The sequence below is a fragment of the Cherax quadricarinatus genome, chromosome 17, assembly GCF_038502225.1.
Source record: "Cherax quadricarinatus isolate ZL_2023a chromosome 17, ASM3850222v1, whole genome shotgun sequence".
NCBI classification, from domain to species: domain Eukaryota; kingdom Metazoa; phylum Arthropoda; class Malacostraca; order Decapoda; family Parastacidae; genus Cherax; species Cherax quadricarinatus.
The window spans coordinates 28,563,879-28,586,669 of record NC_091308.1 but is presented as its reverse complement, the minus strand read 5'-3'; the positions used below and the strand labels follow the sequence as shown (position 1 = coordinate 28,586,669).

The following is a 22,791-nucleotide window of genomic DNA, read 5'->3' as shown; positions in this document are numbered from 1 at the left end:
TATACGTATATGCTTCTAAACTGTTGTGTTCTGAGCACCTCTGCAAAAACAGTGATTATGTGTGAGTGAGGTGAAAGTGTTGAATGATGATAAAAATATTTTCTTTTTTGGGATTTTCTTTCTTTTTGGGTCACCCTGCCTCGGTGGGAGACGGCCGACTTGTTGAAAAAAAAAATATATATGGAAAATGTAGAAAAGGAGAAAAATGATGAGGAAGTCACCTTTCAGTAAAGTGAAAATTTTGCTGTTCTTTAAACCTCATTGCAAAGACAATGAAACTTAACTACATCCAAATATTTATTACAAATTTATATATAATCCAAAAAAGAAAATCATCATGTACTGTGTTCTTGTACTGATAGATCTTATGTACACATAGACTCCTGAAAATCTGAAACAAAATCTACCAATTTCATATATCTCTTGTGGAAGTCTACCCTAATTTTTCAAAAACATTAGAACAATTAAGAATTAAAGTACATACTGCATTGTACATGTGTACTGTTTTGGAGTTTCTATACTGAGACCAGTTTTACACTGGCTTACTCTATGCAAAACTATACAAAAATAGTCTCCCAGTGAAATATTTTATCTTCTTAAAATTTAGCCTAACACAAATACAGCCTCTCCTCGTGTACCGATGTACTTGTTTACCAACAACTCAGACTTACAACAGGCTCTCAAGCACACCTAAATAATGTATATTAGAGCTGATTTATCTCTAATCTGTTTATGGCACCATACCATTATAATATGCTCCTTACTTAGTAACGAATTCGTTTACCAACGTGGTCTTAGGAATGGAACTCCATTGTTAACCCTTTCAGGGTCAACAGGCCCTCTCAGAGACTTGTTCTCAGGGTCGCCCAAATTTCAAAAAAAAAAAAAAAATATTTTAGGAAAAGATAGAGAATCTTTTCCTGATCATAATGACACCAAAAGTATGAAATTTGATGGAAAACTTACGGAATTATGCTCTCGCAAAGTTAGTGGTCCCGATGATGTTTACGCATCGGTGATTTTGCCCACTTTGAGCCCTATTTTCAGCCAATTCCACTGTACTAGTTGACAAAAATCATGAATATTTCACTAGAACTCCATTATTTCTATCGAATGAGTGCAAGAAACCACCCATTTACCGATTTCAACTATCCAATACAGTGGTCAGAATTTAGCAATTTTGCCAATTTCACACAAATTTCAAAAGATGCCAATTTCCAAATAGGGTCCAGAATAAACAAGAAAGACATTCCTGGCACTAAAATGACATTTCCTCTGTTCATTAGTCACGTCCCAATGCCCCTCTTACATTCTTTTGCTTTCCACTTTGAATTTTTATTCTCACAAAAAATAGAAGATTTACTGTTATGCAGACTACTGCATTAGAGTAAAAAATGGTATAAATAATATCAGCGCACTTGTGAAAGAATATTAGACTCACCAGTTGACATGTATCGGACGCTTAGCATGATTTGTTTACTTTTGAACTTTGGTAAAAATCAAACAGTTCTGCTACTTTGAGCTCAATTTCAAGGTACTTTTCATTGTAAAATCAGTCAAAATCATCTCAATTTCTGTAATATGTCTTCCATTCTATAGAACGAGACCAGGAAAACTAGAATACAACAATAAATACCATACGAAAATACAGTGCAAAGTCGCTGTTTTAATCCAAAAACACGGTCAAAGTTTTTTTTTTTCTCATTACTGTGTGCTGCAGGATTTTTTTTATACTGCACACACTTACCACATAGACCCATTTTTTCATATGTAGGCCTACCAGCTTTCTCTCACTAGATTTGGGGGCGCTAGAATTTAGGCATACTAGTACGTCAAAAACTCTGGTGCATAAGCCGTACTAGTACGGCCGAAGCCCTGAAACGGTTAAGTGAGGATGTATATGGAAAGCAATAAAAGGAAATCCAAACTTTAATGAAGTCACTATATTGAGGTCAAGTTTGTAATGCAATTTGTTGTGCAAGATGTAGTCTCCCAATCTAATAGTTAAAAATAAAAGAGCATCGGTCTAAGCTAGGCAGGTCATATTCACACCCACCCATTCCACTCATCTACAGCTCTATTGTCAAGCCACTGTTTATCCTTAATCTTTTCTGAATCTACTACTACCTGACTAGAAACTTTGTGAGTCTCTAAGAATGAAGGAGTACTTCAATAATGCTACTGCCCCTTGCTTGGATGGCAATTATTAGAATCACAAAGTGCTGTACAATCACATACACTAACACTCCTAAAGTCAAACATTTAACAAGAAAATAAACAAACCAACATACAAAAAAAAAAAATAAATAAATAAATAACAATAATCTACATGAAGTCTGTGCTAAGGAAGTCCTATTCACATCTAGCTAAGAATATATGAAAAATGTCAATGTTGTCATTTTTAAAATAATAATTTTATCTTCAAGAACAGTAGAGAATCTTTTTCTGATGGTAATGACACAAAAAATGCAAAATTTCAAGGATAACCCATGGAATAAAGTAGGCATGGAGTTGGCAGTCCGAGTGCAATTCGTACATCAACAATTTCAACCAAATTGAGGACTACAGTGGTCCCTCGCTTTTAGTAGTTCTCGGCAATCGTAAATTTCGCCAATCATAGGGGTATTTTCGTATAAACATGGACTCGCTTTTCATAGGTTAACTCGCGAATAGTAGTTTGTCTGGGATGCGTACGCATGGTGTGAGCCAGGGAGGCCTCCCTACCCAGCCAGTCTGGCATTGTTTACCAGTGAGTGAAGGTCCCCTCAAGTGCTCCTACGAAATACTGTATTTCATAATCCACTCATTTTAGTGCTTGCAAGTACTAAATAAGCTACCATGGCTCCAAAGAAAGCTCCTAGTGCCAAGCCTGTGATAAAGAAGGTGAGAAATATGTACAGTGACAAAGTCTTGGGCCATTTTAGGGAAGTGGTAAAGAGACGCCAGAAACAGAGCTCTCTCCACAGTTACTTTGCGAGACAGGACTAGAGTGACTCTCAAGGTGGTCCTAGTGGCATTAAGAAACAGAGAAGAGAAGCAACCCCAGAGAAGCAATTGGTACTTGAGGTGTTGCTGGAAGGGGATTCCCCTTCCAAACTGTAAACAATCCAATCTCTCTCCTCCTCCAGTCTCCCATACACTAAGAAGAATCTCCAATAAAGGTAAGTGTTATGCTGTTAATGTTTCATTCATCATTTCCCATTGTATTGTTTATGTACTACATGTATATTTCATGTAAAAAATTTTTTTGTTTTAATACTTCTGGGTGTCAGGAACGGATTAATTGTATTTACATTATTTCTTATGGGGAAAATTGATTCGCAAATCACAAATTTCATTTATAGTAGCTCCTCCAGGAACGGATTAATTACGAAAAACGAGGGACCACTGTATTTCACACCAATTCCATTCCTCATATAAAAAAATTCCTGGTTATTTTGTTGTTAATATGACTTCTATACTATCAACTCAGCAGAAAAACTCTTCATTCAACTATGGGCAGTTTTACACAAAATTCAACAAATTACAATTTAAATACAGAGTCTAAAGTAAACACTATGTTCATCAATCAGGTCTTAAGGCTTTTTTTTACATAAATAACACTTGCCTTCCTAGGTAGTAGGTTGGTAGACAGCAACCGCCCAGGGAGGTACTACTGTCCTGCCAAGCGAGTGTAAAATGAAAGCGTGTAATTGTTTTACATGATGGTAGTATTGCTGGTGTCCTTTTTTCTGTTTCATAAACATGCAAGATTTCAGGTACGTCTTGCTACTTCTACGTACTTACACTTAGGTCACACTACACCTACATGTACAAGCATATATATACATACCCCTCCGGGTTTTTTTCTATTTTCTTTCTAGTTCTTGTTCTTGTCTATTTCCTCTTATCTCCATGGGGAAGTGGAACAGAATTCTTCCTCCGAAAGCCATGCGTGTCGTAAGAGGCAACTAAAATGCCGGGAGCAAGGGGCTAGTAGCCCCTTCTCCTGTATATATTCTAAATGTGAAAGGAGAAACTTTTGTTTTTCCTTTTGGGCCACCCTGCCTCTGTGGGATATGGCCGGTGTGTTGAAAGAAAGAAAGAACACTTGCCTTCCATTTCAAAACCATCATCACACAAAAAAGTAAAAATTCTCTCCTATTTCTCAGATAATAAAATATTACCAAGAATGACTGGTCATCTCACCTGAAGCAAGTAAGTTCATTCAGGTATACACAAATACAGTTAGAGAGATTATCATACATAGCAGCATATGTGTTAAGAACTTAGGATAACCCAAAAAAGTGAGATTAGTAAAAATGCAGATTAGTAAAAACCCATAAAACAGACAAGGGGTTTAGAGAACTCTTATTCTTCCTCAGAAAAATCACCAAAAATCAGATATTTCTGCCATTTTGAGCTTCCAGCCACTTCCAGTCTAAAACTGACTAAAATCTTCTCCACTCCACTAATGTCTTCTGGTCTATCAATTAGCCTCAAGAAACAGTCAACAACCATGAAAACCAGTTGGGAAAATGTGTCAAGTTGCTGTTTTATCACAAACACAAGGTCAGAGGCTTCCTGTTTCCATCATGCACTGAGTGTGGCAGTATTTTTTTTATACTGTGCACACCCACTGCACAGACCTATTCTTTCAGGTCTAGGCTAAAATTTACCAATCAAAACAAATTCGAGGGCACTGTGGTTAAGATACAGATCTATGTAACCAACACTGGCTTCAATGACGGAGATCACCATGGGAGACCGTTAAAAGGTTAATACAGCAGAACATAAGAGTACAGCACTGCAGAAAATAAAAATGTAGGAGAGGATCACTGCAATAGGCTTATTGATCCATATGAGGTAGCTCCTGCTCACCCATGCCCTCTCATGTATATATTATCTAATTGTGTAGCAACATAAGTACAGTGCTGTATAAAGAGGCTTTATAATGCTGATTAAAGTTACTGGGAATAGTTTTCATGCTCAAACAGATTTATATGACAAAAACAGTGGCTCATATCTGTTTATTGTTACCCTAAAGAAATAATGAAATATTCAGAACTCACCATGCACAATCTGCAATGCAAAGCAGATTAATTTAGCAGAAAACTCTACATGAATGTTACTATTCAAGTTACTATACATGAATGTTACTATTTAAGTTGTAATACATCATTGAAAACAATTAGCTATCCAAGATTTCATAATTCACATTTTATTATATAACATTTCCCATAGCATGAATCCCATTTCCTTGGGCATGATTAAGTGTATGAGCATACAACCTACAGTTACTGTAACAGAATGACAAATAAAATTCTATTACTCATTTTAGTTACACAAAGATTCTAAAGTATTTTTATGGCAATGAAGAATCATTTCGAACACAACACTGTGATGGAGGCATATTCCAGTTGTATTTATATGACTTGTAAACTTGGAACTGTTCTCGACAAAGTAGACCAGTGGCCTTCAATGAATTATATTTTTCACGCATATGTAGTGTGCTCTGTTTGTGAGTCACCAGATACTCATTATTGCAACCCCGAGATTTATATTCAGTATCAAACCTTGTGTCATGTACTCTATGTAAGTCTAAAGGAGCTAGCCAAGTACCTAGAGAAACATCTTCATTTTTGTAGAGTTTCAAATATTTTGAATTTATAGCAACAAAAGTGACAACATCAGAAGAAAGAACATATCCACCCCCTAATGCATATGGCAAATATCGGTCACACAATACCCAGTCTGCCTCTTTCCAAGGACCACTCTTTCTAGGAATTGCACGCCCATCAAAGAAACCCCAATATAAGCGTTGTTTATATGGTACACTCTTGAGTTCCTTGTGAAGCTGTGAAACCTGAACATATGTATCATCATCACATTTCAACAGGAATCTAAACTTAACATTATAGTGTATATACACAAAAGAGGCCAAAAGCTTTTTAGTAAGAGCTTGGTAGGAATCAATAACATTATTCAATAACAACATGTCTCCAAATCTTTTTTGTTCAGATTGTATAGTTGTGTTGAGGTCCTCATTTAAGCTACTGACACCAAGGACAAAGAAATGAAGTGTGTCTGCTTTTTCTTCACTTAACCATGTCTGTCTAATCACATTTCTTTGTTCTACATTAACTGGGGCACTCAACAGTACTATGACAAGAAAAACGCTCTTTTCAGGGCCTCTACTGTTACGACCCCACATTCCAAGCCAGCTGTTTGTATCTTCCACATCTATGCGTTTGATTTTTTCTGTACACTGATGAATATCACATCTCATTGGATCAACAGACATTAAAGTCATCAAACTCCCAAGAATAAATGCCCCAACACAGGACAAAATGTAGAAAGTATTACGAAGTGGCCTCCTGCAGAAGGGTAATCCAGCAGCACGCCGCATCACCAACATTTGCAGTGGCTGTAAATAAAAGTAGTTCTAATTAACAAGTACAGTCTAACAATAAATATGTAATCCAATTTATATAATGACATTTGTGGAGCAAATAATGACTACTGATTCTTTTGTACATTATAAATACTGGAAGGAGATATAAATACAGTAAGTTAGTGATAATATAATAATAAGGAAACAATTATCAAAGTTGAGTTGGATTATTTACAAAGCATTAAAACTACAGTAAATAGGTTATTCAGTGAATTTTGCATAAAAAGTTGCTAACCACTTCAATACTAAGTTATTATCACATTACAGATATAACCATAATACTGTATAACAAAAACAATTCATAAATCACAGTTGAAAACATCAGTAATTTTTTCATGATGCAAGAGGAAGATTTCCATACTACCTACTTAACCTCAAAATAAAGTGCTGAGTTCTTGGACAGGTCCTCAAACCACTCAAACATTTCCCATATGGTTGCATTCCAAGGAGATACAGAAATGGAGGAGAAACTAATAAAATTTCAAACTGTGTCCTCTTACTGATTACGAAAGATGTGACAATTTATCTTGAAACTCTGCCAAACTGTTGAGGAGTGAAATTCTTATTCTAGCAGAGCCAATGTCACTTGCAATCTACATGATGATTATTATTATTATTGCATTCATGGGGGGAGCAATAAACCCATAAAGTGACACAGCACCTGGAGAAATGGGAAGGGATTCATCCAAGGAAGGAGAGGTCAAGTACAATTCCATGGATCAAGAGCTCATCACTGTCATCAAGGAACCTCCTCTGAGGGGTTTTCCTTGTACAGACAAAAAAAAAAATCATTATGGTTGTGAATGACAGAACAAATGTCAGTTGATACTTACTGTTTAGACTATTTCAAACTACAGTACTAAAAAAAATACTATAGGACTCTACACCATCCTCTGTGGGCAGTGTAACAAAGTTTACATGCACAAAAATTTATGAAAAATGTACCTCTTCAAGGGGGGCTCCTTGGTGCAGTGAAGAGGCTCTTGGTCTGAGGAATTAGACCTGTTGGTCTCCTTCCTCAGACCGAACCTAATTACCTCCCAATCCCCCCTTCCCTATCCCATCCTCCCCACCCTCCCTTTTCCCTCTCCTCCACCTCCTCCCTGTCCCTCCCTTATTCCCTTCCTCTTTTTGACCTGTAGGATTCTTCCCACAGGCATGCTGGTTCCTAGGTAGGAAGGGTACCGGGGTCCATCCCATTCCGTTGAGGTTCTTGGAGGTGGCGTAGTTTGCCGTGGTATCTGGATCACCTGGAGATGTCCCGATCCCTCTCCGGTATCCCGTGGGGTGGCTTTGGGCATCTTTCGGGCGACAGGTATATCTCTGGAAGCCACCTTTCGGATACCGGGGGGGTGGTGGCCAAAGGAGGTATGCTTTGTGGCGGATATCCGGCCGCCCTCTCTTTTGTCCACTGAGGTAGCTCGGCAGATGTGAGTAACCTAACCATGGAGATCCCAATTCATGAACCTCCTACCCCTGAGCCCCTTCTTCATACCGCACCCCATTCTGACCCTGCCTCATTTTTTGACCACTCTTCGGACACTCCTGATGCCCCTGTACCTCTTGCTGGTGCTGTTTCCTCACCCGCTTCAGGTACCGGGATTTCGACTGACTCCTTCGATTTGTCTGACCTCCGCTCTCCTTTGACTATGCCTCCGGCCTCTCCCCCTACAGTGCGGCAATTTTTGAATCGCCAGCCTGTTTCACGTCGGACCAACTCCGGTCCCACTCCTAAACGCCAATGACAATTGCCTGATGATGATACTTCACCACCACCTCGTTCTTCTCAGAAAAGATCAACACGTCAAGCACTCCCTTTCCATGCTCAGTATCGGAATGTACAATGGACTAAATTCTTTACTTTACGACCGACTTCCTCTATTGCCTATCTTTCCGACCATAGTATTGGCCAGGCACTCCTCCGCCATATTGGTAGAGATATTTCCTTTCATGTTCTGAAGAGCGGTACATGCATCATCACTGTCCAGAATGCTACCCAAGCTCATGATCTTTCTCTTCTTTCACATATCGATACTATTCCTGTCACTATCGAAAAATATCATTCCCTCAATTCTTGTAGTGGTACTGTCATTCTGCCCAATACCATAGTCCAACAGAATTTCCAGACATGTGGCAATGACATTCTTGAACAGCTGGAACTCCAAGAGCTCCCAATCCTCAAGGTAGACATTTATGTCTTTCCTGCCTACGGGCGGAGACGATACCCTTGCAATGTGGCTCGATTAACTTTTGACAGCCATGAACTCCCATCCTCTGTTTATGTAGCAGGACATCGGTTGCAAGTTCGAAAGGTGATCCCTACATTGCAACAGTGTAGAAATTGCTGGCGATTTGGTCACCCAGCGAAATATTGCAGATCTATAGCCGAATGCCCAGTCTGTGGTGCTGATGACCATTCTAATACGTCTTGCAGTCGACCTCCCTCTTGCCTTAATTGTCGTGAGGCTCACCCTTCGTACTCTCGCCGTTGCCAGGTCTACTTAAATGAGCGTGAAATCCGTTGCCTCAAAGAGGCAGAAGGTCTCCCTTATGCTATGGCAGTTTCTCATCTCCGCCTCTAAGGGAGACTACCCCGTGTTTCTTATTCCCGTGTTTCAAAACGTCCCCCCACTTCTGGGGTCCCATCTTCTGCAGCCTCCTCTGTGGTTACCCCTCCCATAGTCACTCCTGCATCTAATTCTTTTGCTGTCCTGGGCTCAGACGTCCCTACTTCAGCACCTCAGTCTGTTCTGACATCTTTGAGTTCTCCCTCACAAGCCCCGGTATCGACAAGATCTCGTACGACACCTTCTACCAATCGCCCCTCTACTTCTTAAAGCTCCAAAAAATCTCCATTGCTCAAATCTTCTTTGCCCCCTCCTTCCCTTCTTCCACCTCCACATTTTACCTTTCCAGTCTCTGTGCCTGGTTCTTTCCCTCTCACTAGCTCTATTACAAGTGTGGAGGTTCACCCTCCTCCTCGTACTGTGCCTTCCTCCCCTGTCTCCTCCCAAGTGTCTCCCTCTTCTGCCACCTCCCAGGTTTCTGCCTCTTCTGTCCCCTCCCACATTTCTTCTCCAGTTCCCTACACTCTTTCATCCCCCCCTACTTTGGTACAGTCCATTACTATACCAATCTTTACTCACACTCCTAGTTCTGTCTCCAATATTGTCTCCCATACAATGTCTTTGAATTCAGAAGCACTTGAAGCTATTTCAGAATATATTGCAGAGACTAAACCTTCAATGGACACGGATCCACCTCTTGTTCCTTCTCTTCCCTCCCCTCCATCTCCAAAACTTTCTTCGCAATGATCCGTTCCTTCGCTGCTTGAACATTTTCCGATGCCACCACACGTAGACTTTTCTAACCCCCTCTAGTCCGAAAGGTGCCCTTACCTGCGGATTCCTGATATTTTCCTCGTTGCCAATCATGGCCTATTTACAATGGAATATCCGCGGCCGCAGGGATAATCGGGGTGAGCTTTAGATGTTGCTATCCCGGTTTTCCCTTATTGGTGTTTGCTTACAAGAACCAAAATTACACTCAGCTGTTTTCCAACCCATCTCAGGCTATAATTTATTGTATTTTTCAGATCCTTTTTCTGTTGGGACCTTTAATGAAAGTGCCCTTCTTCTACGCAATGATATTCCGTACCGTCCACTATTTGTTCATACCTCGCTGCATTACACTGCAGCTCGTATCCACTTGAATAAGTGGTTTACAATATGTTCTTTGTATCTCTCTCCTTCTCGGGCATTATCTATCCCAGATTTTGCCTTTCTTGTTTCATCCTTACCACCACCACTTCTGTTACTTGGCGATTTTAATGCCCACCATTTCCTCTGGGGGGGGTCTCATTGTGACTCACGTGGCATTCAGTTGGAGGCTTTTCTCACCTCTCACCCCCTCCATGTTTTAAATACAGGTACTCCCACCCATTTTGATCCTCATACTCTCTCTTGCATCGATCTCTTGGTTTGCTCTTCCTCCACTGCACTAGACTTTGCCTGGTCTGTTCTACTGGTCTTATATGATAGTGATCATTTTCCAATCATTCTTACTTCTCCTTCATATTCACCACCTCTCCGTAGCCCTTGCTGGCAATTTGATCGAGCAAACTGGGGCCTTTACTCACAGCTCACTGCTTTTAGTGAGGTTCCTTCTTCATCCTCCACTGATGAGCTTTTACACCTCTTCTCGACGTCGGTTTCAACCGCAGCTTCTCATTCTATACCCCAAACCTCAGGCAGGCATTCCCAGAAGTGCGTGCCATGGTGGTCTCCTGCTTGTGCTCGGGCAGTATGTTTGAAACGTGCTGCGTGGGGCAGGTACCGGTACAATAGAACCACAGAGAGACTTCTTTATTTTAAGCAGAAGCAAGCGGTTGCTCACCATGTCATCCATGACGCTAAACGCACTTGCTGGCGAGATTATGTTTCCACCATCACCTCGGCTTCCTCTACGAGTGCAGTCTGGAAAAAAATACGGAAACTGAGTGGTAAATACTCTCCTGACCCGGCTCCTGTTCTGCAGGTTGCCGGCGTTGATATAGCAAACCCTCTTGACGTTGCCATTGAAATTGGCAATCATCTGATCCATATTTCTCAGGGGCTCCATCTATGCCAAACGTTTCTTTCCTCAAAGTCTGCCAGAGAGTTAGCACCCTTAGACTTTTCTTCTTTCAAAGAAGAATCTTTTAATGTGCCTTTTACACTTCTGGAACTGGAAGCAACACTCTCGGCTTGCCGATCATCGGCAGCTGGGCCTGACGGCATTCATATTTGGATGTTACAACATTTACATCAGTCAGCCCTTACAGTCCTCTTACAACTCTTCAATCTTACTTGGTCACAAGGAGTTCTTCCCAAGCTGTGGAAATCCGCCATTGTTCTCCCTTTCCGCAAACCGGGTACTACAGGACATGATGCCTCCCACTATCGTCCCGTTGCTCTTACTGGTGCAATTTGCAAAGCGATGGAACGTCTCGTAAACCGACGTTTAATGTGGTATCAAGACACACAACAGTCTCTCTACTAGTCAATATGGGTTTCGTAAGGGCCGTTCTACTATAGACCCCTTACTACGCTTGGATATGTATGTTCGTAATGCCTTTGAAAATAACCACTCAGTTATTGCCATATTTTTTGATCTTGAGAAGGCATGTGACACAACTTGGAGGTATAACATTTTGGCGCAAGCCCACTCCTTAGGCCTCTGAGGCAATCTACCATCCTTCCTTAAGAACTTCTTAACTGACAGACATTTCTGTGTTCAGGTTAATACTATGCTCTCCCCAGACTTTGTCCTAGCTGAAGGTGTCCCCCAGGGATGTGTTCTGAGCACAACACTTTTCTCCTTGCTATAAATGATTTGGCCTCTCTCCTTCCATCCAATATTTGGTCATCACTCTATGTTGATGATTTCACTATTGCTTGTGCAGGCGCTGACTGCCACCTCATTACAGTTTCTCTCCGGTATGCGGTCGACCGTGTTTCCAATTGGGCCACCATGCATGGGTTTAAATTTTCCAGTACTAAAACTCACCAAATTACTTTCACTAGACGCTCTGTCATCTCCACTCATCCTTTGTACCTCTATGGCTCACGTATCCCTGAATGTGATACGGTCAGGTTTCTAGGCCTTCTCTTTGACCGTAGGTTATCCTGGAAACGTTTATGCCTTGGTGCTTTTCACTCTTCCCCTGTTGAGAGCCTCTATGCTGAAGCAAATACTCCACCCTTGTCCGATCGCCATGATGCCCATTGCCTTCGCTACTATGTTCACTCTCATGATCTCCGTAATCCTTCCATATATAGAATAGTCACCGATGTTAGTAGACATTCTTTATTTGTTCATCGCCCGTTTGCTCCGTCCCTTTTCTCTTCGCCTACATTCGCTCGTCTTCCCTTCAGTTACCACCTTTCTATGTTCAGGTAGCATCCCACTTTTCCCTGCCCCCCTTGGAAGTTCCAGCTGTTCGAGTCTGTTCTTTCGCACTCCCATGCACAAAAGCTCAACTGCCTACGGTAGCTTCCCGGTTTCTTTTTCTTGACCACTTTTGCTCTCATTCTTATGCCATCACAGTGTACACAGATGGCTCTAAGTCTTCTGATGACGTCGGATTCACAGCAATGTTTCTGGACAGTGTCGTGCGAAGACATTTACTATCCTCGGCTAGCATTTTTACAGCTGAATTGTATGCCATTCTTGCAGCACTTATCCGTATTGCATCTATGCCTGTGTCATCATTTGTGGTTGTCTCAGATTTCCTTAGTGCTCTACAGGCTATAAGAAAATTTGATACACCTCACCCCCTAGTCCTCCGTATCCAATTTTGGCTACGCCATATCTCTACCAAGCATAAAGATATTGTTTTTTGTTGGGTCCCTGATCATGTTGACGTACAGGGCAATGAACAGGCAGACACTGCTGTGCGGTCAGCAGTACATGACCTACCAGTTTCATATAGAGGTGTTCCATTTATGGACTATTTTGCTGTAACAGCTACCCACCTTCACACCCATTGGTAACAATGTTGGTCTAATCTACTCGGTAACAAACTTCATTCTATTAAACCAAGTATAGGTTACTGGCCGTCTTCTTGTCATCAGTGTCGAGGTTGGGAGACTACTTTCTCCCGTCTTCGCATTGGCCACACTCGTCTTACTCATGGGTATCTCATGAAAAGGCACCCTATTCCTTTCTGTGAGACATGTCAGGTTCCAGTATCGGTTAGCCACATTCTGTTAGACTGCCCCCTCTATCAACGAGCATGCAGAATTTGCCTCCAACGTCGTCTCTGCTCTACTAGTCTCTCTTTACCTTCCCTTCTTGCTGACGGACCCTCCTTTAATCCTGACTCTCTCATTGACTTCTTGACAACAACTGACTTACTCCACAAACTCTGATGACGATGTCTTTTGCACTCCCCTCAGCCCTTTCTACCTCAATCTCTTGCTACCCTCTACCCCTGCACTATCCACTGCCCTGCTGTTCTCCGTAACCTACTAGTTATCCCTCTCCCTTTTGCCACCTGATACCCTTGTTTCCTTCCTGCCCTGCAGCGCTGTATAGCCCTTGTGGTTTAGCGCTTCTTTTTTATTATTATAATATGAAAAATATACCTACAACAGAGATGACACTAGTAACATGCATCATACTTGGAAACACCATTTATGGACAGACAGAACATTAACAGATATAACAGTTGAGATAAGCCAATAAAGTCAATGCACCTTATTTCCACTGGGGTAATTGATGGCTAAACCAAATTTATAAAAATATGTAATGAAATTACCTCCTTTACAATGATGAGTGGGGCTAAAATTTCCCCACTTTGATTACTTTAAGTACTGTTGTGCAATACTTCTTTAGCAGGAAGCAAAGCCAAGGAGCAGGGCAATAAATTTACCTTTTATTTCTTAAATGATTACTGCAGTTTACTACAGCATTCTAATAAAGTAACAATTGTATATTTATCCAGTAATTATAAGGTAATTTTAGGATTGCCCGAAATACTCTGCATAACAAGGAACTTCCTATGAAATAGTTTGTCACTTAATGACAACTGTATGCTGTACTCCACGTTGTAGGGATAAAGTTGTTTGTTTCGTTCATTTGATTTGGATATAAATTGTTGTTGGGGATTTAGTGGGTCACCATTGATTATGCTGCTTCCCGGGAGTCAGGGAAAAATATACCGCAAAAAATCTGGCCGGGAATTGAAAAGGAAACAGGATTTCCTCCGGGAACAGAACGGGAACAACTGTTCCCAATTAGGCCAGGTGGACCCCCTTGCTTAAGTCCCGGCAGAGCCAGATGTCCACACACACCCCACCTGAGTCAGTAACCAGCTTTCCCCAGGCCATAGAAATCCGCAGAGCTGAAAGAGGAGCAGAAGTTCGGCGTCCCGACCGGTGCCTAGTGGACTGTATAATAACAACCTTCCCAGGAAACAGACCACACGGAAGATCCGTCACCAATGCTCAGGCCAAGAGTATGGTTAGAGGTCCACACTCCATCACTGCCAGCTCATAAGTCTGCCAAGGGAAGCAAAACAATAAACCTGGGTGTTTACAAGGGGCACAGCCACTTGCTCTGTTTTGATTCTGCTCTCTACTTTAAATATGGCTTATGAAAGTGATTTTCTGAAAGTAATTACTTTGTATATTAAATATATATTGTAAAACAATTAAAAAATGCTTTTATAAGCTAAAATTTATTAGCTTTCTTTAAAGATTTCAACTTAAGTTTTTTTTAATTTTGCTAAGTTAATATATAATGTAAGTCGTATTTAAAAGGTAATATTCAGGGTGGTGGGGGGAGGGTGGGAGGGGGAAATTCGATTATCCATATGTCATATATGTAGTTTTAAAATGAACCTCTAAATACACATATTTATAAAATAAAATAAAATATTTTATACTGATGCATCACACCATCTGGAGGTAAATAATGAAGAAAGGTTTGTTATAAAGTCTTGTTATAATTCTATTTAAAACATTCCCGTATTATGCCAACAGTTTAATAGCTAACTAATTTAACTCAGCCTAGAGTGAATGTAGTAGTCTGAATGTATTAACAAATGTGAGGTGGTGATCCTGAATGACGGTGAGAACGTTATTGATCAGTGAGTTGTCTGCTAGTGCTGGGTGTGTGTCGTCTCTCTCTCTTTCTGGTGTATATACTTGCATTATTCTACTGGTGGTAAGTTCTTTAACACTGTTAAGAGAAAATATTATACGCGAGCTGTTTAGTACCATCGTATACTTTAAGAAATACAAATATTTCCTGCTTTGCGACAGCCAGCCATCTTTGGGATACGTTTCATATTTTTTTCCTATGGCTCCATAGGCTTAATGATGAACAATTAATTTGCATTTAGCGCTGTCCTAGAATGGGACTCTTAAGACGCTAGTTGAGAAAGTTTTTATATAAAAGATTATAATGTCAGATTACAATAAGGACATTTTTCAGGGCAATTTGTATGTGGCTGTACTGTAATTAATAGGTTTAGCTCTGCCCCATGAATATAATAATAATAATAATGTGCCTTATTATCTAGAATTCTACGGTTTTTGTTTCAAAATATGGTAACAATTCAGGTCAGTGCTGAAGAAGTGTGGGTTTACCAAGAAACATAAAAGCTGTAATGTGTATAAGGCATGGATAACTGTGCTCGCCATGCCAGGTACTCGCGGGTATTGAATAATTGAGAATTGATGAAGTCCCCAGTAGACGGAACTTGCTTTCAATAAAATGTCATAAGCCGTATATTGTCCTATTACTAAACATTAAATAACTTGTTATATGTCTTAAGCGTCAACAAAATACAGTGGTATACCATACATAGGGTCTAAGTGTCTAGTTATAATGTTGGCCTCACACTGGTAGCTCAGTGGTCAGTGCCCAACTTGCACCCACAAAGGTCCTGGACTGGAGATCTGGGTAGGCTCAGATATATGTTCAAGATTATGTAAGTCTAGTGACCTTCGTGTAGTAATAGATTCTGGGGCTGGGTGTTAGTCGACAGTTTTGGAAGGTAACCCATAGTTAAGGTTAAGATTTAAAAATAAGATGAGGTAGGATAAAAAGAAACGATAGCCTGTAAAAACAAACTAAAAATCCCCAGCATCTAAGGATTTTTATATAATCCCAGAATATAAATACTTGGGCTGCACAGGTATCTTAATGGACTTTTTTATATGAATCAAATGTCTAACCTGTTAATGGAATATGTATACGTGTACAGTACTCTCCTATTGATGCTTAATACAGTTGCCAAAGTCTTTTTTTCGAAGGAAATGCATAGTGTGATATGGGTTTATTTTTTCCTCGTTTGCTAAGTGATCAGCGTCAACGTTTCGATGTCATTCGCAGACAAATGTATAACCCTTCGTTGGTCCCCTCAAGGAAGGTTCCTTGACGCTGGTGAGGGGCTCTTGATCTAGGGAATTGGATCTGTGCTCCAGTTCCCTGAATTGAACCTGAATACCTTCCATCTCCCCCCTCACATGCGCTGTATAATCCTACAGGTTTAGCGCTCCCCATGATTATAAGAATAATAATAATGACCTTTGGTTAAAGTAACTAACAGTTTACCCTGAAAATGCTGGCTGCCTCATCTGTAGAGATGTTTAGTATGTCCACAAAGTTTTTTTCCTAATTCAAAATTTCATTACGAAAGTTCTTTGCATACGATAGCGTAATTATTATATTACCTGCTCAGAACGTTCCAAGCTGCACTAACAAATGCAAGGAATAGAAAGGAAGAACTTAGGCAACAGGAATGGGAACAGTTTGTTAGTGGATTAAATAGGTCCACCCCTTTGAGTTTGGCTTGGAAAGGTATAAATAAAATAACCAGGAAAAAGACTGGCAATGTTGCTCATCCCTTTCCTCTTGAAAAAGCAAATGACCTCATAAATGACTGGTCCAAAACATCCAGGCATGAAAACCTTCCATCTCATATTAGAAAAAATTTAGAGAGTACTTCTGAAGAAATGTTGAAACTGATTAATTTTATGAGCCAAAATATTGATGAGAGTGATTGCCTCTTTACCGAGTATGAATTAGATAATGCATTAACCAAAGGTCGATCAACTGCTCCTGGAGAGGATGGTATAACCTATGATATTCTCAGAACTCTAAGGCACGTGCCTGATAACCCTCTGTTGGCACTGTATAATCTCAGTTACATTGAGGGCGTTCTTACTACTTCCTGGACCAGTACCTGGAGTTTACCTGGAGAAAGTTTCGGGGGTCAACGCCCCCGCGGCCCGGTCTGTGACCAGGCCTCCTGGTGGATCAGCGCCTGATCAACCAGGCTGTTGCTGCTGGCTGCACGCAATCCAATGTACGAGCCACAGCCCGGCTGGTCAGGTACCGACTTTAGGTGCTTGTCCAGTGCCAGCTTGAAGACTGCCAGGGGTCTGTTGGTAATCCCCCTTATGTGTGCTGGGAGGCAGTTGAACAGTCTCGGGCCCCTGACACTTATTGTATGGTCTCTTAACGTGCTAGTGACACCCCTGCTTTTTATTGGGGGGATGTTGCATCGTCTGCCAAGTCTTTTGCTTTCGTAGTGAGTGATTTTCGTGTGCAAGTTCGGTACTAGTCCCGCTAGGATTTTCCAGATGTACATAATCATGTATCTCTCCCGCCTGCATTCCAGGGAGTACAGGTTCAGGAAATTCAAGCGCTCCTAGTAATTGAATTGTTTTATCTCCGTTATGCGCGCCGTGAAGGTTCTCTGTACATTTTCTAGGTCAGCAATTTCACCTGCCTTGAAAGGTGCTGTTAGTGTGCAGCAATATTCCAGCCTAGATAGAACAAGCGACCTGAAGAGTGTCATCATGGGCTTGGCATCCCTAGTTTTGAAGGTTCTCATTATCCATCCTGTCATTTTTCTAGCAGATGCGATTGATACAATGTTATGGTCCTTGAAGGTGAGATCCTCCGACATGATCACTCCCAGGTCTTTGACGTTGGTGTTTCGCTCTATTTTGTGGCCACAGAGACAATGAAAATAAAATCGGATTGCATATCTCGACAGCCTCCTGAAGTCTTTTTGTTATTGCAGTAAGCTATCCTTGAATTCTGACCTGTATTAATTATTAATAAACTCTAGTCGTAATAAACTAATGTCAGTGAATAAACAGAAAAATGGACAGGACTTGAACCGTAGTCCTTGCATGTAACAGACCCAACGCTGACTCGCGAGCCACTAAAACTACAGTTAGTCTTGTTTAATAATATTTTTTTCTACAAGTACAAGGTATGCAGGCCTAGCTGGCATCAATGACATACTACTAGTATATAGAAAGCTCCTTGTTATGCAGAGCATTTCGGCCAAATTAGGTCAGTTTTGTCACAGGATGCGACCTACTCCAGTCAACTAACACCCAGGTACTCAATTTTACTGATGGGTGAACATGGACAACCGGTGTAAGGAAATGCGCATAATGTTTCTACCCTCGCTGTGTGAAGTGAGAGCTTAAGTCACCATGCCACGGGGCACTGTCACTCATTGCATCTTGCATTAATTTTATGGGGTATATGGAACGCAGGCGGGTAAGATGCATGATAATATACACCTGGAAAATCCTAGAGGTATTAGTACCAAATTTGCACACGGAAATCACTCCCCACGCAAGCAAAAGACTCAGCAGGCTGTACAGCCTCCCCCGGCCCAATGAAAAGCAGGGGCGCCACGAGCACGCTAAGAGATAACAGTGTCAGGGGCCCAAGACTGTTGAACTGCCTCCCAGGATACATAAGGGGGATTACCAGTAGACCCCTGGTTGTCTTCAAGGAGGAGCTGGACAGGTTGTGGTTCGTACGTCAGTCTACGTAACGGCCAGCAGTCACAGCCTGTTTGATCAGGTCCTGATCTACAGGGAGGCCTGATCACAGATCGGGCCGCGGGTGCGTTGACCCCAAAAATCCTCTCCAGGTATGGCTTTAAGGGGTATGAGAAATATACCATGGTGCCACTGATGCAAACTTCTCAGAAATGTTCTTAAAATCGTCCTATTTTAAGTTTTTTGGTACAGTGTGTGACCTATATATATGCAAGGACCATGGTTCGTCCCCATCCATTTTTTTTTCAGTAAACTAATATTTGTATTTGTAATATGGAGATGTTATATGTTAAATATAAAGTACACAATTGATGTTTTATACTCCTTGGTTTTCATAAAAGCACTAACTTGCCTACCCAAAAGATTGTTGGCGCCTGGTCCTTGAACTAATTATGTGCCTCCAGTATTTTGACTGTCACCCATAGGATACATGAAGCTACAAAATTTGTGCGTAAATAAAGCATAGTTGTATAAAATATCAATAAACAGATTTATTTAAAAACTGGTTTCATAAGTGTACAGTATATGCTATGCTATACTATACCTGTATATCACAGTATACAGTCATTATTTTGACTGATTAAATGTGACTAATACAGTACTATAATGGTATAGTATTTTGAGTAACCATATCTTATAACATTGGTTTAAAAAATTACGCAATTATTTTACCGACACTCACGTATTAATAATTATAATCTTCGACTAATTTACCATTCAGTCTCTATTTTTTATTTTTATCTGTGTAATTCATTGTATTTTCTACTTACAGACTGAATTGCTCTTGTCAAGTATTTATAAGGCATCTGGTGATGGCATTTTGTGGTTACAAGCTGTCATTGTGTGTGCTGCTGATCAGTGTGTGGGGACTGTTCCAGCTGCTCATCATGGGAGTGTTCTTCTACACTGAGACTCCCGCCTTTCTAGAGGACCTGCCCCTGGAGGGACTGTATGATAATGCTGGAAAATACATGAACGAAGTCCATCGAGGCTTCAAGTCCAATGCCTTCAACTGCCTCATTGCTGCCTGCCTCTACATCATCACCCTCGGTGTTTCCGGGTGGCAATTCTATCTGAATCAGAAGACGACATATCAGGTGTAAAAAAGAAAATATATATAGTTATTTAGTGTAAATTGGATGATTGTTTCAACGTCGCTTACCCATCAGGTGTATATGGAGTGTTATTTACAGCTGTACGAGTGTATGATTAATTAGTATTTTTATTAAACTTCACAAAAAATATGGTATTTGTAGGTGAACGAATAAAAGTTTTGTCTATATTGTCACTTGTAAATGTAGAAGGGATGTTTATGGCGAGAGGACTGTAACTTAAATTTAGTGTTGACGTATATGAAAATGATGTGCTTCAATATAATTAGCGGAAGAAGAAAAGGAAAAAAAAAAAAACAAGGGCAACGCCTGGTGTCGGGCTCGACACAACACATGAAACGCAAAGAAAGGTTTCTTTTTTTAGTCTATTTTTTGTCCTTTAAGAAATCTTGTGAATCTTAACTAAGCATGTAAAGTTGATTATAATTTCTCTAAAATGTTAGCCCCTGTACTCCTAGTTTTAAATGAGCATGTACATTATAATTTAAATGTGATATAAACTTAAACTTATCCGTTTTATTAATTGAAATACTGTATGCAAACTATTTCCAGTTAGTTACTTGTTTATAAAGAAGTAAAACTTAAATACTACCTTTCTTGGTACTGACTTGTCTCCCATATGTGAATTATTATTATGTAAGTTGCTTGCAGGAGGGGCTTACAGGGCATTACCTCTCATGGAAGGTTCCTTGAGGGGCTCTTGATCTAGGGACTCGGATCTGTGCTCCGGTTCCCTGGATTTTTTTTTTGTATTTTATTTAAAAACATAGATAACAAAAATAAGTCAACAAAATAACAAAAAAAAAAAAGGTATACAATGACAGTACACCCCTCAAAAACAAAACATTTTTACACATAATTACAAAATAACCATAAACAATAACACCACAACCCATCTATTGAAAACGTCCCGACTCCCAAAACAATACGGGAAGAGACATACAAGTAGACTAAGTCGTATATTATGTATATATATATATATATATATATATATATATATATATATATTATATATATATATATATATATATATATATATATATATATATATATATATATATATATATATATATATATATATTTTATATATATATATATATATATATATATATATATATATATATATATATATATATATATATATATATATATATATATATATATATATATACATTAAAAACCCACAAATACATTGCTTATTGAAAAATACAAAAATCTACATAAAAAATGTGTGCATTCCAATAAACACCAATTAACTTAAAACATATATATACACTCCACAAAGAACCAGTACCAATAACCAGAGACTTTAATACCATTCTGGTGTGGAAAAACCCTCCACCCATAAATACACACTAGGCCGCTTTAAAAGTTTAACATTCAGTGTACAACACCTACCGTTCGGTTATAAAATTATATATGAACCCCTAAAAAGACTTACAATGCTTATAAGAGTTCATAATTTTCCCCCTAAATTATGTTTCAAAACATACAAGGACAGGATACACAATACTAGGAAAGGACTAACATTGAAGTTAGTCTCCGCTAACACACTCACTAAATAGGGCTTTTTCAAACACTGCTAACTACACTCTCCTAAACGGATCCATACACACGATCCTACGTACAGAAACCATGCAGCGGGTATAAACCATTATCCTACCCCTTAAGAAGCTTAACTAAGATCATTACAGTTCATAAAATACTCTAACCATAACAAAACAATAATAATCCATGCTAATGCACCACACGCATGATGCATTCTATGCATTTACCCCGGCCAAAACCTTGTCACCGTAACATACACAAAACCTGTCCCCTACATATACATAAGTATATAACCCTATATACAAAAGGGTACGTATAATGGTAAAAGAATAACATCTCGTACTCACGTGTAACACTGAGTTTACAAAGGTCATAAGGTCTGTATACACTAGAACCCTCACACAGGGGTTTACCTGGAGTTTACCTGGAGAGAGTTTCGGGGGTCAACGCCCCCGCGGCCCGGTCTGTGACCAGGCCTCCTGGTGGATCAGCGCCTGATCAACCAGGCTGTTGCTGCTGGCTGCACGCAAACCAACGTACGAGCCACAGCCCGGCTGATCAGGAACTGACTTTAGGTGCTTGTCCAGTGCCAGCTTGAAGACTGCCAGGGGTCTGTTGGTAATCCCCCTTATGTGTGCTGGGAGGCAGTTGAACAGTCTCGGGCCCCTGACACTTATTGTATGGTCTCTTAACGTGCTAGTGACACCCCTGCTTTTCATTGGGGGGATGGTGCATCGTCTGCCAAGTCTTTTGCTTTCGTAGTGAGTGATTTTCGTGTGCAAGTTCGGTACTAGTCCCTCTAGGATTTTCCAGGTGTATATAATCATGTATCTCTCCCTCCTGCGTTCCAGGGAATACAGGTTTAGAAACCTCAAGCGCTCCCAGTAATTGAGGTGTTTTATCTCCGTTATGCGCGCCGTGAAAGTTCTCTGTACATTTTCTAGGTCGGCAATTTCACCTGCCTTGAAAGGTGCTGTTAGAGTGCAGCAATATTCCAGCCTAGATAGAACAAGTGACCTGAAGAGTGTCATCATGGGCTTGGCCTCCCTAGTTTTGAAGGTTCTCAAAACTAGGTAGCAGGTACTACCAATGAAAATATTTCATGTAACATGCAGGTATCGATTGTCAACATACCCTCTTACACAGATAAGAACAGGTCTTAATAATATAAATATAACCCACAAAACACTATAAACAGGAGCATCAAAAAAAACAAAACAATCTTGATACTACTGTATCATTATCTAAAAGGGACCTAACCAAACAGAATCAACACAGACCAGTACCACTAAGGAGTCTCAACCCTCAGCTTCTCCACATACCATCTGAATACTGA

The 22,791-nt window shown here is 40.2% G+C and overlaps 2 protein-coding genes across 3 annotated transcripts; one reads left to right on the top strand and one right to left on the bottom strand.

Moving 5' to 3' along the window:
- Nucleotides 1-4,241: 4,241 nt before the first annotated feature.
- LOC128686351 (beta-1,3-galactosyltransferase 6) lies at nt 4,242-14,543 on the bottom strand. 2 transcript variants are annotated; one of them, XM_053773187.2, is made up of 2 exons: nt 13,734-14,543; nt 4,242-6,406 (listed from the first exon to the last, which is right to left on the bottom strand). In XM_053773187.2, the coding sequence occupies exon 2, from the start codon at nt 6,395-6,397 to the stop codon at nt 5,345-5,347; it is 1,053 nt and encodes a 350-aa protein (XP_053629162.1). In that variant the 5' UTR covers nt 6,398-6,406; nt 13,734-14,543; the 3' UTR covers nt 4,242-5,344. The 2 variants fall into 2 exon arrangements, with proteins under 2 accessions (XP_053629162.1, XP_053629161.1); XM_053773186.2 differs by having other exon boundaries at nt 14,274-14,543.
- A 1,339-nt stretch (nt 14,544-15,882) lies between these two features.
- On the top strand, nt 15,883-20,500 carry LOC128686353 (ribonuclease kappa). The gene is made up of 2 exons (XM_053773188.2): nt 15,883-15,911; nt 19,568-20,500. Exons 1-2 carry the CDS (start codon nt 15,898-15,900, stop codon nt 19,896-19,898), a joined length of 345 nt encoding a protein of 114 aa, XP_053629163.1. The 5' UTR covers nt 15,883-15,897; the 3' UTR covers nt 19,899-20,500.
- The last annotated feature ends 2,291 nt before the right edge of the window (nt 20,501-22,791 follow it).

Bases quoted from the DNA above. Each gene is read 5' to 3' on its own strand.
- LOC128686351 (XM_053773187.2), bottom strand. From the start codon at position 6,397: ATGTTGGTGATGCGGCGTGCTGCTGGATTACCCTTCTGCAGGAGGCCA.